Below are 17,985 nucleotides of genomic sequence, written 5' to 3' on the forward strand. Positions count from 1 at the left end.
TATCGATGACTATTTTAGGTATGAATTTGATCAAAATCGTTGGAGCTGTTTCCGAGAAAATCACGAAAACCCCTGTTTTTGACAACATTTTCGCCATTTTAGCCGCCATCTTGAATTGCATTTGATCGAAATTGTTCGTGTCGGATCCTTATAGTGAAAGGACCTTAAGTTCCAAATTTCAAGTCATTCCGTTAATTGGGAGATGAGATATCGTGTACACAGACGCACATACACTCACACACACACACACACACCACACACACACACACACACACACACACCACACACACACACACACACACACACACACACACACACACACACATACAGACCAATACCCAAAAACCAGTTTTCTGGACTCAGGGGACCTTGAAACGTATAGAAATTTAGAAATTGGGGTACCTTAATTTTTTTCGGAAAGCAATACTTTCCTTACCTATGGTAATAGGGCAAGGAAAGTAAAAATTGTCTTCCAAACTTTTCCCTCTATAACCTTTCTTTGACTGGACTATAAAGCTGCGTACACATATATGCTCTTCCAACCCGCACCGAGCACGCTCCTCCCTCGTACCGCACTCGTTCCTCCATCGCACGGCAGTCGCTCCGCCTCCGTTCTCCAGTCGCACCCATCATGCACGTTACGGAAGATGTTAGATCTTCTCGCGTTCCCCGGTCGAACCACTGTTGCTCCCCGGTCGATCATCAATCGCTCTGCTGGAGTGACGTTCGGTTGCTGAGCAGAGCGACAGTCTGTACGCACCTTTATTGCACGATATTTATTTATTTATACATTGATAGTTACATTATCATTCTCAACTATGAATGATTGGAAAAGAAACAGCAGGCTTATTATCAAGTTAATCGTTAATTAGTATTTGATGAAAATGAGTACTTGAGTGAGTAGTCTTGATGTGGTAGCGACTGTTGTATTTTCTGTAAATAAATCCACCATCAAACGCAATAAAATTTAATAAATGGCAAACGAGTAGTTGAAAAGAAATCCCCAAACCAGGGAATAAAGAAGTTCCAAAGCTGGTTTTTCGTCTCTGCGTAAATGCCGTCGTCGACCATGACAGGGTGAGGATCTCAAATTGGGTGGATTTCAATTTGTCTAAATAACCTAAAATATTATGTTCAATTATGTTTTAATGGGAGAGGTTTAGTTTATACTTTTTATATTTTTCATGGCAATATGTTGATATTATTAGATATGTTTCAATTCTTGAATAATAAGCTGAACTAATGAAATAGTATATTTCGCACCTAGAGCAGAAAAAGAGATTTTTCCGGCTCGAAATCGGTTTTCAAGTCCGAGGCCGTAGGCTGAGTCATTTCTTTCAAATGACAATAAGATGATATTATTATAAATGTTTTAATTATTGAATAATGAACACAAATAATGAAACGTTTTTTGATCACCTTTCTTAGTTCCATGTTAGCGGCTGGAAAGGGTACTCTTTCCGGCCTAGGCCGGAAAGAAACCTGTTCTGACGTCAGACGAGAGTCGTCTGCAAACAATGTCTTTCAGATCTACGTAGGGACTGGAAAACAGCTGCTTTCTGTGCAGTGTGGCGAAAAGTCATTTGATCAGCTGTTTTAGCACACTTGAAATTTGGACAATAATATGAATGTCAACAATGCTTGTCGTCGACTGCGAAAGTTTACGCACAAACGAAAATGCACCTTTATAATGAAGTGCCATGGAATAAAGAGGAAAGTAGAAGTTGTTTCTCTTTACTCCGTGCTCAAAAGTAAATAGTTACAACGAATTTCAGTATATCTCTTCTAGTGATAATTTTAATTTGTACATGAATGATAAATTTTGATGTCTTAGTGCCGGTTGCACAACAGCCGGTTAAATTTTAACCGTGATCAATTCCATAAGAACCAATCAGAGAAGCCGTCTTTCATAAAACGCCTTCTCTGATTGGTTGTCGTGAAATTAATCGCGGTTAAAATTTAACCGGCTGTTGTGCAACCGGGACAAGTGTCACAAACCAGCCTACCTGCATAATTTCATGACAACATCATCGCTATAGTGAGGTCCACGTTATAATGGCAGTGAAGAAAGATAGGAGAACAACGTTGCCGATCCTATGTCGTGTCAATGCCTTCTATATACAGGCTGATACAGGCTTATTGATGTGATATTTATTTATTTATACATTGATACATGGGCTACAATATCATTCTAACTGTGAATGATTGGGAAAGGAACAACAGACTTAAAGCAAAACTATGGCTTATTTTAGATTTATCTATATCTTACTTCTATATATCTATATTTATTTATATCTATAGTAGGCTGTGCCAAAACTGTACCTTTCCCAAATTTAGATAGAAGTTGTCCAAAATAGGTTATGTTTACACTTCACGATTTTTTCCAATTTTGAGTCCAAAATATTTATAAACTAGTAATAATTTAGAATTTAGAAAAGTTGGAAACCAAATTAAATAAGAATACTTAATAAAACAACGTTGCCGATCATCTGTCTTTTCAATACCTTCTATAGACGGTAGCTGATACAGGTTTATTGATGTAATATTAACTTTGCATTAAATATAATAATAATATATAATAATAATAATAATAATCAATTATATTTTATTAAACAAGAAATTATATTTTTGAATAATTTCATAATTAAGATGAAATATTTTGTTAGTTTATTATTAATTCTACATTGTTAATAAACGATCTAGCAACAGATCAAAGAGAGAAAGAGATAGCGCTATCCGCTTTGTTGAATGATAGACAAGGATAGCAATACCATTGCTAATCAAACTCTGCCATTATAACGTGGACCTCATTATAGCAACACGACGACTCACTGACAGCATTCTTCATAAATATCATAAATGTTTTTCTTCATTCAATCAATGTTGACAGTTTAAAGTGGATCTCTATGAAACTGAAGAACTCTAATGACTATTATTTATTTATTTATTTATTTATTTATTAGAACAGTCACAAACACGATATTTGGAAAGAGAAACAGGCAATTGCCCAAAACTTCTTCAATTCCTTGATTTTGGCACATAAATAGTCCAAAGTGAGGTTAAGTTTAAAATTTCTGTTTTCACCAAAGATTAACACTCAGAGAATACGTATTCGAGATAATGACTATTATGCGGGCTATTAATTAAATTCACAATCTGGGAAATTGTTGGCCGGTTATCAACAATGTAATAACCAACACTTTTTAATTGTTCTTCGCTTCAGTGTTTGATTGGTGATTTCTTTTTGTGGGAAATTATTTTTTACATCACTGATAAGAGTAATGGTTCAATTAATTTAAATTGGTAGCACGCATAGAATGGAAAGTAGCCTACTGTGCTACTACTACTACTCTCGCTTTGCTCTGTTGCTAGATCTTTTATTAAGAATGTAGAATTAATAATTAATTAACAAAATATTTCATCTTAATTATGATAATTCATTATTAAATTATCGGAAAATATAATTTCTTGCCAGATTGTTTGAACTTTGAAAGCTTTGACAAATACTTTCTCATGCAAGACCATGTGACTGAATATATTATTACTTTCCTTGCCCTATTACCATAGGTAAGGAAAGTATTGCTTTCCGAAAAAAATAAGGTACCCCAATTTCTAAATTTCTATACGTTTCAAGGTCCCCTGAGTCCAAAAAAGTGGTTTTTGGGTATTGGTCTGTGTGTGTGTGTGTGTGTGTGTGTGTGTGCGTGTGTGTGTGTGTGTATGAGTGTATGTGCGTCTGTGTACACGATATCTCATCTCGCAATTAACGGAATGACTTGAAATTTGGAACTTAAGGTCCTTACAATATAAGGATCCGACACGAACAATTTCGATCAAATGCAATTCAAGATGGCGGCTAAAATTGAGAAAATGTTGTTAAAAACAGGGTTTTCGCGATTTTCTCGAAAACGCCACCAACGATTTTGATCAAATTAATACCCAAAATAGTCATTGATAAGCTCTATCAACTGCCACAAGTCCCATATCTGTGAAAATTTCAGGAGATCCGCTCCATCTATGCAAAGTTTGATTTTGGATTCCCAATTATCAAGCTTCAGATACAATTTAAACAAAAAATTTCAAGTGGAAAAGATTGACCATTAAAATTTCTACAATTAATGTTCAGTAACATTTTCACCTAAAATTGAAAATAAGCTCGAAATTCGAGAAAATGTGATTATCCAATTGCAAAGTATGGACAACTGTTGATTCTATTAAATCATTCACTATGAAGAGATAGCAGATCTCGTATGTCTCCAGCGTTATTGTTCTGTCACCAGCTGGCTCAGATCTTTGTTTATAAGTAGACTTGAGATGCGCGTGAACACTAGCGTCAGGTGATCAATTTTCATAACGGCAAGGAAAGTTGTGTGAGTGCGCCACACCAGATTTTTCAATGTGACAACGCTGTATCAGCTAAACCCAGAAGTGTTGTGTGTCACTTTTTGTACATTTAGTTTCAAGGACTTGAACGAGAGAGTTTCAATTCCAAGCAATATGATAATTTATTGATAACTTTATTTGGTTGACTGGAGGCCCGAGGCTCAATTTGATTTATTCAGAGTATAGAATAGTGAAACATAATAATCACCCCCAATTGCAATTCATCTGTTTACTATGGTGTAATGTTTTTTAAATGAACTATCCTGTAAGTACTGTTCCCACAAACATATAAGTTGTAATTATTTTAAGGCTGGGTGTACACCGGTTAGACAAGACCAGTCACGTTTAGTCACAGTACTTTACATAGTTGCTTATCAAGACAGGTCTAATTGCAATGACTAATCAGTGTGAGTTGCGTCACTAGCAGCTATGTGAAGTATTGTAACTAAACATGTCTGATCATGTCTTGTCTTGACTAAATGGTGTGCACTTAGCCTAAGGCTTTTCCAGTTACGGTACTAACTCTAAAGATAAGACGTACTGAAAGTTCTCGAATTTATATTTCATAACATAATTGCATTTTACAACATGACAGTAGTCTCCACCAGTGCAGAGTACTGTCATTTCTATTGTATGCGTTCTTCCAACTTTAATGAATAAAACCATAACCGTAACCGCAAAACCGCTCACCGTATTTTTGACAAGCAGGTAGCCCTGTGCTCCGCAAGGGTCAAATTAGAAACTTGACAAACTGAAAACTTGATCTATTGAAATCTTGAAGAAATTCAAATAGACCTATAACCATCCACGGTAAATAAAGACTCTATATGCAAAATTGCATGTTAATCAGTTCAATAGTTAGGACGTGATGATAGTCAAATAGTCAAAACTCTTTATTACATTATTCTTCAAGAACAGTAATTGTTGTCAAAAAATATTACAATTGCTTCGTAACTACAAAGAGCATAATTCATTATTATTCTTTATTCTTTTTTGCAATGAAGCACAGATCGGGAGAGAAAACTAAGAATACCTTGTACTATCTCCCTCCCAAATTTAGGTAACATTAGAAGTCCGAAATGAGGTTATGTCTTCTAGATTTCCACAAAATTTTCAAAATATATTATATTTTTTATATAATATATTATATATTAATTTTCAAAAATATTTATACAAACCATTCATTTGAATTAAGATGTTCCAAATACGAGAATAATAATTTATAACACTCATTTATTTTTAAAATAGAGAATATTCACTTAGATAAATTTTTAAACACTATCAATGGTTTAATATTTGTTGTTTAAAAATAGATTCAGTATATTTTTTCAAAGCCAGTCTGAGTCTCTTGCTTCTAGAAATTCACATACTTCTTACATAGGCCTTCCGTTGAGAAACTCGTCAAGTCTTTTCTTCAATGTCACACAATCCAGCCTCTTTATAGTCTCGGGTAGGTGATTCCAAAGTTTTTACTTTGGATGATGAATTATTTTGATGCATTGATGAATTTCATACCCCCTAAATGTATACGCCGATTCTTTCTTTTATTATATTATAGATAATCAGAATAATATTCTGATTCTTATTCATTACAGTCACGTAGATTTATTGATGTTGTTTGTTTCTGTCGTCGTCAGATAGCGATGGTGTCCGCGGCGGAGTGGACCACTTGGCGGCGATGAGCGGCGGCGGAGGCAGTGACGGGACACCGAGTGGCGGGGCCACAGGTCGCGGCGGCGCGGTGGCCAAGTGGCTGGTGGCCACACTGGTGGCCTGTGGTCTGGTGGTGCAGTACTCGTACACGTCCGTGTTCGAGGCGAGGCGTCCCATCGACCCGCTCTTCGTGGTGAACTCGTCGTCGGCCTCAGTGGGCAGGCGCTTCTTCTGGCCCGTGCTCACCAATAGGTCGGGCAGGGCCGGGTGGGCGGATGCCAGCGGCTATCAGGTTAGTTGAAATAAGATAGGATAGGAAATCAGAACGATTTTGTCTGGAACACCAGTATTCGAGAGAATTAGTCGAAATAGAAGAAACTGGTAGGGGTATTCACAATGTTGGAGTTAGCTGGCTAAGTCGAGCTATTCGCTATCTCCTGCTATTTTAGAATATCTCCCATATTAGAATATGGGATAACAATCTGGGGTGGGGCTTTCGATAGTCATTTAAATAACTTATTTATCACTCAAAAGTGTATTATTAAAACAATATTGAATAAACCTCGATTGCATCCAACGAATCTGCTTTTTGAAGAATTTAATGTGATGACTGTAAGGCAATTGTACTTGAAAAATTTAGCAAAATATATAATAAAGTATAAAAACAAATTTTTATTAATTATATAGTTCAATATGATTTAAGACCAAATACAACCTATAAATATAAAATTTATAAAACAGATCTAACAGTAGTTAGAAGACAGCTCATTTATATAAGTACAAGATTCATAAATGAATTGCCTTTTGATCTGGAAGCAAAAATTAATTAAAAAATACTAAAAAATTGGATAAGAGAAAACTATTTCTTTTCAATTGAAGGCATAATCTAATTTTTTAAAGCATATTTTAAGGCGTGGATTATTTTTTTTCTCTATTATTGTATAAAACTAGGAAACAACCAATGTAACTAGCTGATTGCAACTCTCACCAGCGGGCAAGGCTTGATTCCTTTTGCTGGTGATGCCGGATTACCATTGAGAATCTAATTATGATTTTGGTATTATTCATGCTTAATTTTTATTTTAATTATTTTATACTTTTGATTATAAAATTATGTATTTTCTTTTATTATGTTTTGAATATGTATTTATTATTGTATTTGCTAAGTCTGTGTTAACTCAATGCTATAGTAGTACATTAGAAAAAAATAGCAGACGAGATAGCAGATAGGGCAGATTTGAGGCCGCTAACTTTGTTAAAACGGCGGCCATATTAAATATTTCTAATATTTAAACGGCCATATTAAATAAAAAAATTGTTTTGGTCATATTTGGCAGCAAAAGTGAGGTTATAAACTTTGAGTTACACAAATTATCCGCTTGGATCGCTACTGCGGTTAGCTAATAGCAGATGGTTTTAGATGGGGCGTTCACAATCCAGAGTTAGCAAATAGCACTTTAGCTGGCTAAAACAACATTGTGAATAATACCCCTAGTGAGGTCCACGTTATAATGGCAGTGGAGAAAGATAGGAGAACAACGTTGCCGATCCTCTGTCTTGTCAATGCCTTCTATAGACGGTAGCTGATACAGGTTCATTGATGTAGTATTAACTGTTCATTCACGTTTAAAATAATCAATTATATGAAAACAATACATTCTGTTGTATCCTCAGGTTGTAAATTATAAATTAGCTCATGGATTCATGAATAATTAAAACACTTCATAACTTAGTCTAATTAGTCTTCATAACTTCGTATTGTACTTATGAATGAGTCATAGTTTTTTATGATAATCTTTATTTTCTCATTTCTATAATTAATTGAAAACGTTTTTTCTTGACAAAATGAAACATTCCTAAATAATTCAAAATAGCTGAAACTTTACAGTATTTTCTCCTTATTTTATTCTTGTTCAATTTTCTAGTTTTTCGAAATTTAATTTAAGCGTGGACTACGACTACGCCCACTACCTCCGTAAACAAAGCCGTAGTGCATTCGTGTGACGTCAGCACAGATAGGGCTCCTACACCAATAGAAACACTAGCTGATATAGATCAGCTGAAATCAACGAATTTTTATTTGTGTAGGAGCCCTACCTGTGCTGACGTCACACAGTTGCGCTACTGCTTTGTCTACGGAGGTAGTGCTACACCCCGTTTCGGAAAGCCAATTTTCTGATTCCAGCTGTTTAAAGTCTAGAACTCAGCTAAATCCCGAGCTCGGAAACCGGCCCTAAACTATTCAATGTAATTTCAAATTGAAAATTTAATCAAATGTGACCTTTTAGGTTGTACTGCGTGATTGTAATTGAAATTGCATTCATGGAAGAATTTTAATTCTGTTGCAGATGATAGATAACCGTCCATTAGTTGATCAAAACGGCTCGGACATAAATGGACCTCGAGAGCTCTGTCCGATTGTTTCACCGCATTTGTGTCAGTAACCAATTTATTGATTCACTATTATATATATGGTTATTTTATTTCACTATTTTATATATATATATATATATATATATATATATATATATATATATATATAATATATATATATATATATAGCACATAACAGAAGACACTTTAAAGTTTGTAATATAAATTAAAACAGGAGACACGATATAAATAGATTGAAAACACTTAAAAACTTACATTAGAAATGGGGGAAATTTTCGGAGACTGTGTCTTTTTTCTCAACTTTCTCAACCGAGAAGACTGCAGTTTTGAATCCAACAAGACTGCAGTTTTGAATCAGGTTGGATTCAAAACTGCAGTCTTCTCGGTTGAGAAAGTTGAGAAAGGAGACACAGTCTCCGAAAATTTCCCCCATTTCTAATGTAAGTTTTTAAGTGTTTTCAATCTATTTATATCGTGTCTCTTGTTTTAATATATATATATATATATATATATATATATATATATATATATTATATATATATATATATATGGTTATTTATTTATTTTATGGCTATTATTATATATGGTTAATTTTAGGTAATCTTTAGTGAGATTTATGTTTTAGTGGAAAAATGATAAGACGGCATTTTTGCCAAGCTTCTTTCTCCATCACCTTTCATGATAGTCAGCCAATCTGAGAGCTTTCTTTCCTGTCGTGTCACAATCATCACACAATCTATTCCCAACTCATTAAAACCTTGATTAAATTTAATTCAATTAATTAGATTTCAGATGGAAATTGTTGTATAGTAGAGCTCATCGAATTTCCATCTAGCTGTTTACCCTGTTGTCAATATTTGCAGTAGCCGAAGTCTTCGGGGTGATTTACAGCATTTAATTGGGATTTTCGTTTTATAATAGTTATTAATTAGATTTTATTATTTTCATGTTCATTGAGTCGTATTCAAGCATTTTATGATAATAATTTTCACTTATCTTGGTTATGATAGAAAAATTTACAGTTATTAGACTAATTATCTTTATCACCATAGACTTTGAGATTACAAACAATCATCAATTATTGATCAGCGTACCATCTCATTGATTTATTATCTCCATTCAAATAACTTAAATAATTATCATAAATCATGTTCTTCATATTGTATAGTATTAAGTGAAATAATTTTATTATGACATACTACATTGGTGTAACATGTCCGATACAGTGAGAATGTTACTTCTATATAAGTTATAATGGGACTATATTCAATGATAAATATTCAATTAAATTCGTTAACTTGGATTTTATTCTTCTTCTAGTTCATTGAGGTGTATTCCCACATACATCGGTGTAACATGTCCGATACAGTGAAAATATTATTCCCATGTGATCTAATGGGACGATTCATACTCGCTCGACCGGAGTGGAAATGCTCACATTACGGTTCACTTTCAACAGAAAATCAGATGATTCCTACTTTGAGTTGATGTGTTTGACTACTTTGGCTCGTATTATTTTATTCATTATAAAATGAATTTAATCATTTTATAATTTAATAAATTATTACATATTATAAATTAAATAAATTATTCATTATTTTATAAATTTATAATTTATCATTTCACAGTCTCTATAGAAATGACTGGGCGAGAGCAACAGGCCTTGCCCAAAACTGCTCTACTTCCAAATTTCATAAATAGTAAAATTTCGAAAAGAAAGCTTTCACTGCTAAAAATTTTTATCCAATCATATAATGTCCGAAATCAAGATACTAGAATTTTATAATTGGGAAGGATGAAGCACAGAATCAGAAACTAATAAACTAGTAGTTCTGTGAACAGAAGACCTCACGCAGTTTTCTCATCCACAAGTATCTGATGTCACCTGCTTAAAATGTTAAAAAACTCAGTTCACGTTTCAATTTGTATTCCATATGATATAATTCATCCAGTTCCGTGATAATCTTTTCATCTGATGAAAATTAATTTTTTACAATCAAAAGTGTTATAATTTCTTTAGAATTATTTAGTTCATTTGATTATTTTTAATCACCTATCGAGTCAGTTTTTTCAAATGTGAGAATATTGATACTGCACGCATAATAATACCATGACTGCTAAACAAAATATTGAAACTAAATACCTTAAAGATGCAGAACTCTTTAAGGTCTTCGATTGAAACTGTAGACCTTATAGAAATAGACACGGTTTCTCCAGAACATCTGTGTAATCCACTTGTCAGCTGATTGATTATGAATAATTTTATAGTCTGATTAATCCTATCTTCAGAGTAGATTATATATATATATAATATATATATATATAATATATATTATATATATATATATATATATTATATATAGTGATATCAGGTTATGGAGGAATTCCTTTTCTTTTCATATTATCCTTAAAATGCAAAATTTCAAAAAACCTTGTATATATTGCCTCAATCGCGTGACATACAAACAGACAAAAGAAAATCCGAGTTAAAACATAGACCTCACTACTTTCGGTCAATTACACTACCTGAATCACTATGAACTTGAACAAATTTAGTTATTTCGGAAAATTTAAGCCAAAAACCTCATTAACCTAATCACTCTTCATTTATTGTTTGTAATGTTTGGGATGTGACCTAGTTTTCCGTAGTTTTATTTAGTTTGGTTCATTTTATTTTTATAGTTGTTTATAATAAGCTCTATTCTTCTTTCATAGTTGTTCGAACTTACAGTCGGTGCACAAGTTGTTCTTTGCCGGTAGTGCATATTGTAATTGACATTTATTTTATTAGTTTGTTAGTGTTACTAACTTTTATCTAATTTCATCATTTACTAATCAACAAAGTTATAATTTGTGTGTAAATTCCACGAATCCTTTTTCTTAATTTGGTTGTAAGTTCTTAGTTAACCTTCCGTTAGTTTTGGAATGCATAGGTGACTCATTCACTGACACCACCCCATTCAATAGTTTTGTGCAGTAAAAAAACTGATATTGTTGTAATTTTTACAACTGCGCGACTGCCGGAAGGTTAATATTAAATAGATATTTTCTGCAACTTAGGTCTACGCACAGGTTTTACCTTGTAGGCTACTCCTTAAACATAGATGATGTTTGCATGTATTCTTCTTGTTAATATGTATGAAACTTGTATGTGTGTGTGTGTGTGTGTGTGTGTGTGTGTGTGTGTGTGTGTGTGTGTGTGTGTGTGTGTGTGTGTGTGTGTGTGAAATGAATAAATTGTATGTAATTTCTTTTATGGTGAATAAATTGATTTGAATTTGATTTGTGTTGGTTGGCAGTGGGTCCGTTCAAGCCGGCCAAAGAAGCGCCGCCCACACTGGATGAGCTGGAACGCGAACTGGCGTTGGCGGGCGCGCTGCCCGCGTTCGGCGGTCAATGGCAGCCGGCCACGTGTCGGTCGCGCGACCGAGTCGCCCTCATCATTCCCTACCGCGACCGAGCCGCGCACCTCCGCGTCTTCCTCAAGAACATGCATCCCTTTCTGCAGCGACAGCAGATCAGCTATGGCATTTTCATCGTTGAACAGGCTGGTGAGTTTACAACAAAACAAGAAGGTTTTTTCAGTAATATCCAAAGTAAATGAAGAAAGACACACTCTATCATCATAACATATGGTTCTAGAAGGATCTAAACCAGTGGTCGCCAAACTTATGAGGCTGTGAGCTAGAATAGCATTTATAAATCTTCTAGTGAGCTACCTAGGAATATTAGAATAAAGAAAGTTTCTTTTATTGCTTATAGAGATACATTTCTAGTGTTGAAATCTACTTATCTCATAGCAAAAAGTATAACAAAAGTTGAAATGTACATTTCAATGAGGGCAGTGGAACTCTTTTTGGCCATCAAGTATTTTCTTGATGTTTGGAGTGAACGTTGCAGCCGCCATTCTGATGCAGTTGTCCAAAAAATGTCCCTATATAGATTTTTTTTAAATTTCATACTTGAAAAAGATGATTCACACAAGTAGGTAGAGCTGATCATAGCTTTCAACCTCAATGCAACTTGAATAATAATTGGATATTCTTCTTTCGGGACTTGAGGCCAAATATTTCAACTTGTAGAAAGTGATCTGAGAGACAAGATAATTTTAAAAATCCACAAATTCCATTTCAACTGAAGCCTGATCTCCACCAAAATGGTTTTACAACACAAGCTGCAAAATCTTCTGCATCGATCTCTACAAAAGGAGAGTTGACGAATTGTACCATATTCGATATGCTTTTAAAATCTTAAATCGTTGATAAAACTGTTGTCTCAAGTCTGAAGGAATTGTAACATATTCTTGGTTATTGCTACGGTGCTGTGGAGGATTTCTCTCATCATCGATTTTCTTCAGACTGGGAAAGTTCTTATAATCAAACTGGGCGACATTCTTTTGCACGAGCATTTCTTTGAGCTACCAAAAACTACCCCACGAGCTACCGGTAGCTCGCGATCGACTGTTTGGCGACCACTGATCTAAACTATAGTGTGTTCAGTAATATCCAAAGTAAATGAAGAAAGACACTCTCTATCATCATAACCCATGGTTCTAGTAGGATCTAAACTATAGTGTGTTAAGTATATCCAAAGTAAATGAAGAAAGACACACTCTATCATCATAACCCATGGTTCTAGAAGGATCTAAACTAAAGTGTTTTCAGTAATATCCAAAGTAAATGAAGAAGGACAGAATAGAATATATTTATTAGCCTCAATAGAATATCAAAATTTACATATAGGACAGTCAACACAATACAAGAGTACCAATCGCTCGTAATTTATCTATCTTATTTTAATATCATCATGATTGCAATGTGAACTTTCACATGGCTATTCTAAATATAGCAAACAATCTGAGCAAAGTACTAGAGCCTGTGGGTTCTAATCTTCCTTAGGTTCCACCTGTTTCCAATGTCAGTCTAGAACGATAGTATTTATAACTTCCTCTGTCTATAAAATATTGTGAATCGGATACAAATGGTTTTGTTGGGTGGGAAGTTGACGAAAATATGGATATTTTTAGACTTGATACAAATATAAGAGATTTACAAAAGTATAAATAGATAGAGCCTGTGGGTTCTAATGTTCCTTGGATTCCACCTGTTTCCAATGTCAGTCTAGAACGATAGTAATTATAACTTGCTCTGTCTATAAAATGTTGTGAATTAGATACGAATGGTTTTGATTGGGTGAAAAGTTGACGAAAATATGGATATTTTTAGACTTGATACAAAGATAAGAGATTGACAAAAGTAAAAATATGCTTATATCTATACTTTTTAATACATACGTTTGTGAATAATTAAATGAAAACACACATATGCTGTCAAATTTCAAGTTTGTTTTTAAATTTAGTTTGTGGATAAATTTAGTACTGATCCCGTTTCTATTATTTTCAGCAATTTGTTTGAATTTGAAAGGAATAAGCTTGAAAGCTTAGGATGCCATCAGTCACACACTTATCTAGTAGGTAACATTCATTATGTTGCAAATTGTAACAAAAAATTTCTGTCGTAATAATTCTCTGTCGTTTTCAATGGTGAAACATAATAATTTGAACTCACTCAGTTATTCTTATGTGAAGCTCGTGTCGTTTTAACAGTGCTAACTAAATGTCTCTCATTAAGAAATAGCTTTTGGACAAGTCATATCAATGTTCTAACTTTTCTCATTGTCTTTTGTATTTTGAAGAGAATCAGTCGTTGTAAATAGCGTTATTACTAAACTAATGATTGTAAATTATTTTAAATTGGTGGCTTTGTACGTTATTTAAATCTCAACTTGTGGCTTGTTTATTGTCGATGTTTCTAGCTTGCAGACTATTATCATATCAAACTAGTTGTTATTATAGAATAATTCAGTCTTCTCCACTTGATCCTGGAGGGGTTATAGTATTTCCCTGTATTAGAATGTTTTTCTGTTTATTTTTGTTTTCATGTACTTTGTATGTATTCTCCTATTTTTCGGTTATTTAATCACATAGGCTAGTTGAACAAAAACAATATAAGAACTGTTACTACCATTTTATTCACCTTTTTATAAAAGGGTACTAAAAGTTTTGATATTGTTTTTATTTGAATCAAGTAGCCCATATAAGCATAGTGATTTCAGTTGAACTTATTATTTGTATTCTTAGTTTTTCATGTATGCGTTATTGTTTAATTCAAAAATTTCCAATGTACGTTCTCTGGATTTACCGATCCATAAACTAGGCAAATTATTCTTATAATATTATATTAGGCTACTGTTTCAATTCTTATTCTTTTTTCCTTGTTTTCTACGTTGATTTATTTATTCATTAATGCGTTCATTTGTTAGATCAGTTAAAAAATGGAATATCAACACCCGGTTGCACAAAAGTCTATCAACTTCCAACCCCGATCAAATGCCACAATACTGTTGAAGGTTTCTAACTGTCTCGGCTGTCGAGCAATCAACTATCTTGTGTGGAGTCTACCTCAGAGGCCCATTTCACTTTTCATGACGATTTTACGTATCATGTGTCCGTCCATATTATATTCTATCTACCTATATTTCAAAAATAGTGAATTATTTATTTATTGACCGAGCGAAGTGAGGTGTAAGATTCAAGTCGATGGTTTGGCATTTCTCTTAATGTTTAAATGTTTGAATGTTTATATGTTGCGCATTTACGGCGAAACGCGGTAATAGATTTTTATGAAATTTGATAGGTATGTTCCTTTTTGCGCGTCGACGTATATATACAAGGTTTTTGGAAATTTTGCATTTCAAGGATAATCTAAAAGGAAAAAGGAGCCTCCTTCATCACTACCTCCGTAAGCAGTACGGAGGTAGTGCCTTCATACGCCAATATTAGAGTAAAAATAAGACTATAGAATTATTCATCATAAATCAGCTGACAAGTGATCACACAGATGTGTGAAGAAGCCAGTTTATTGCTGTATTTCCATAAGGTCTATAGTTTCAATCAGGTACTTGTAGATGAGAATACTGCGTGAGGTCTACTGTTCACAGAACTACTAGTTTATACATTGAAACATAATATACACTATCATTCTCAACTATGAATGATTGGGAGAGGAACAACTGGCGTAAAGCCCAAAACTTTTCCTCACCTAAATTTAGAAAGAAATTGTCCAAAAATAGGTTATGTTCACACTTTATGAATTTTGTCCAATTAAAGTACAGTTTAATTACTATGATAAACTTAATAGCATTAATATCATATTAATTTTTATCTTTAAAGCAGCGTTGACAATGGTAAAGTTTCCTTAAATTCAAGTTTTTTTTCAACTTTTGAGTTGAATAGGCGTTTTTGAAAACTTTAATTCAAGTTTACTTGAATTCAAGCTTTCACAACCTCAAAAGTATATAATCATGAAGTGGAAAATCTATTTAATCTCAAAGTTTTCTTCTTCATCTGCATTATTATTTTTTATTTAGTTGTTTTTGTACATTCTACATTGACTTACAACTGTTTTTATCTCATTTTCCGATTTGTTTGTTGTATTGTACCTTCAAGATTCAAGTTGAATTCAAAAGTCGAACACGTTCAACATCTATAAAACTTGAAGGAGAGTCTACACTGGTAGTGTTTTTACTTTCCTTGTCCTAGCCTTGTCCTATAGGTAAGGAAAGTATTGCTTTCCGAAAAAAATTAAGGTACTCAAATTTCTCAATTTCTATACGTTTCAAGGCAGGGCCCTGAGTCCAAAAAAGTGATTTTTGGGTTTTGGTCTGTATGTGTGTGTGTGTGTCTGTGTGCATGATATCTCATCTCCAATTAACGGAATGACTTGAAATTTGGAACTTAAGGTCCTTACAATATAAAGATCCGACACGAACAATTTCGATCAAATGCAATTCAAGATGGCGGCTAAAATAGCGAAAATGTTGTCAAAAACAGGGTTTTTCGCGATTTTATCGGCTCCAACGATTTTTATCAAATTTATACCTAAAATAGTTATTGATAAGCTCTCTCAACTGCCACAAATCCCATATCTGTAAAAATTCCAGGAGATCCGCCCCATCTTTGCAAAGTTTGATTTTAAATTCCCAATTATTATCAGGCTTCAGATACAATTGAAACATAAATTTCAGGTGGAAAAGATTGAGCATGAAAATCTCTACAATTAATGTTCAGTAATATTTTCACCTAAAATTGAAAATTAGCTCGAAATTAGTGAAAATGTGATTATTCAATTGCAAATTGTTGGCAACTCACTGTTAAATCATCCACTATGAATAGATAGCAAACCTCTTGTGTCTCCAGCGTTATTGTCCTGTCACCAGCTGGCTCAAATCTTTGAAAAGTAGACTTGAGATGCGCGTGAACACTAGCGTCAGGTGATCAATTTTCATAACGCGAAGGAAAGTTGTGTGAGTGCGCCACACCAGATTTTTGTATTCTATAAGGTCTATAGTTTCAATCAAAGTCCAAAAGTGGTATGCATCTTTACCACACCAGATTTTTAAATTCCTGTTCTTGTAAACTTGACTGCAAGTTTTCAAAATACATTCATTTTGCATAAACGACAAGAAAACTTGAATTCGAGGTAACCAATGTAAACGCTCCTGATTTATTTGTGCAGGTGACGGCCCATTCAACAGGGCGATGCTGATGAACGTGGGGGCGGTGGAGGCGCAGGCCCTGGGCCGGGGGCGGGGTGGGGTCGGTGGCTTCGATTGCTACATATTCCACGACATCGACCTGCTGCCTGAGGACGACCGCAACATTTACAACTGTCCCGACCAGCCCCGCCATATGTCGGTCGCCATTGACGTTCTACAGTACAGGTACTGCAAGTTTTTGGCCACAGCACAATCACATAGATACGGCCACCCCGTCTTATTATCATTATTATTCACTTTATTTTTCACTGAGCGAAGTGAGGTCTTTATTTACATGTATGTATGTTCCGCATTTACGGTGAAACGCGGCTACAGATTCTCATGAAATTTGACAGGAATGGTGGTTTTTTAATTACGCTTCGATGTATATGTAAGGTTTTTTAAAAATTTTGCATTTTAATGATTACTTGCCGTCAGGCTCGCTTCGCTCGAATAGCGATTAGATAGGGGGGCTCCGCCCCCTGGACCCCCGACTGGATCGTCCAAAAATGAGATCAGCTGGCTCGCTCCGCTCGCCTGCATAATGTAAACATTTTCTGTCTATTACATGATGAAAGGACTGAGAAAACGCTAATTTTGGGCGAATCTTAGGCGTTATTTCAAATTCCTCGTAACACAAAATTATTACACCCCAGCTGAGCTTCTGTAGTAAATTTGAACATTTTCTGTTCATTTGTTCTCGATAAAGCTGAGAAAACGCTAAAAAAAACGCTGGAAAAACGCAGATTTTGGGCGTGTCTTTGGCGTTATCTCAAATTCCTTCTAACACAACATTATTACACCCTACCTTAGCTTCTGTACTAAATTTGAACAATTTCTGTTCATTTGTTCTCGATAAATCTGAGAAAAAGCAAAAAACCGCTGGAAAAACGCAGATTTTGGGCGTATCTTTGAAAAATTTTCCAAATACGTTCTTAGTGCGCCTCTAAAGGGCCAACT

The 17,985-nt window shown here is 34.3% G+C and overlaps 2 protein-coding genes across 2 annotated transcripts in view; one reads left to right on the forward strand and one right to left on the reverse strand.

Annotated features, from left to right (window-relative positions):
* The window catches only part of LOC111059864 (protein pinocchio), a 384,086-nt gene that overhangs the window by 255,290 nt on the left and 110,811 nt on the right, over positions 1–17,985 (reverse strand). The window lies entirely within an intron of this gene.
* LOC120349469 (beta-1,4-N-acetylgalactosaminyltransferase bre-4-like) overlaps positions 1–17,985 on the forward strand; it is a 39,329-nt gene that overhangs the window by 9,086 nt on the left and 12,258 nt on the right. The window contains exons 2-5 of the mRNA XM_039419694.1: positions 6,021–6,328; positions 8,385–8,472; positions 11,730–11,981; positions 17,007–17,211. Of these exons, the coding sequence (XP_039275628.1) occupies positions 6,021–6,328; positions 8,385–8,472; positions 11,730–11,981; positions 17,007–17,211 (853 nt within the window). The remainder of the gene's footprint in view (positions 1–6,020; positions 6,329–8,384; positions 8,473–11,729; positions 11,982–17,006; positions 17,212–17,985) is intronic.

This window comes from Nilaparvata lugens, chromosome 1 (genome assembly GCF_014356525.2).
Source record: "Nilaparvata lugens isolate BPH chromosome 1, ASM1435652v1, whole genome shotgun sequence".
NCBI classification, from domain to species: Eukaryota; Metazoa; Arthropoda; class Insecta; order Hemiptera; family Delphacidae; genus Nilaparvata; species Nilaparvata lugens.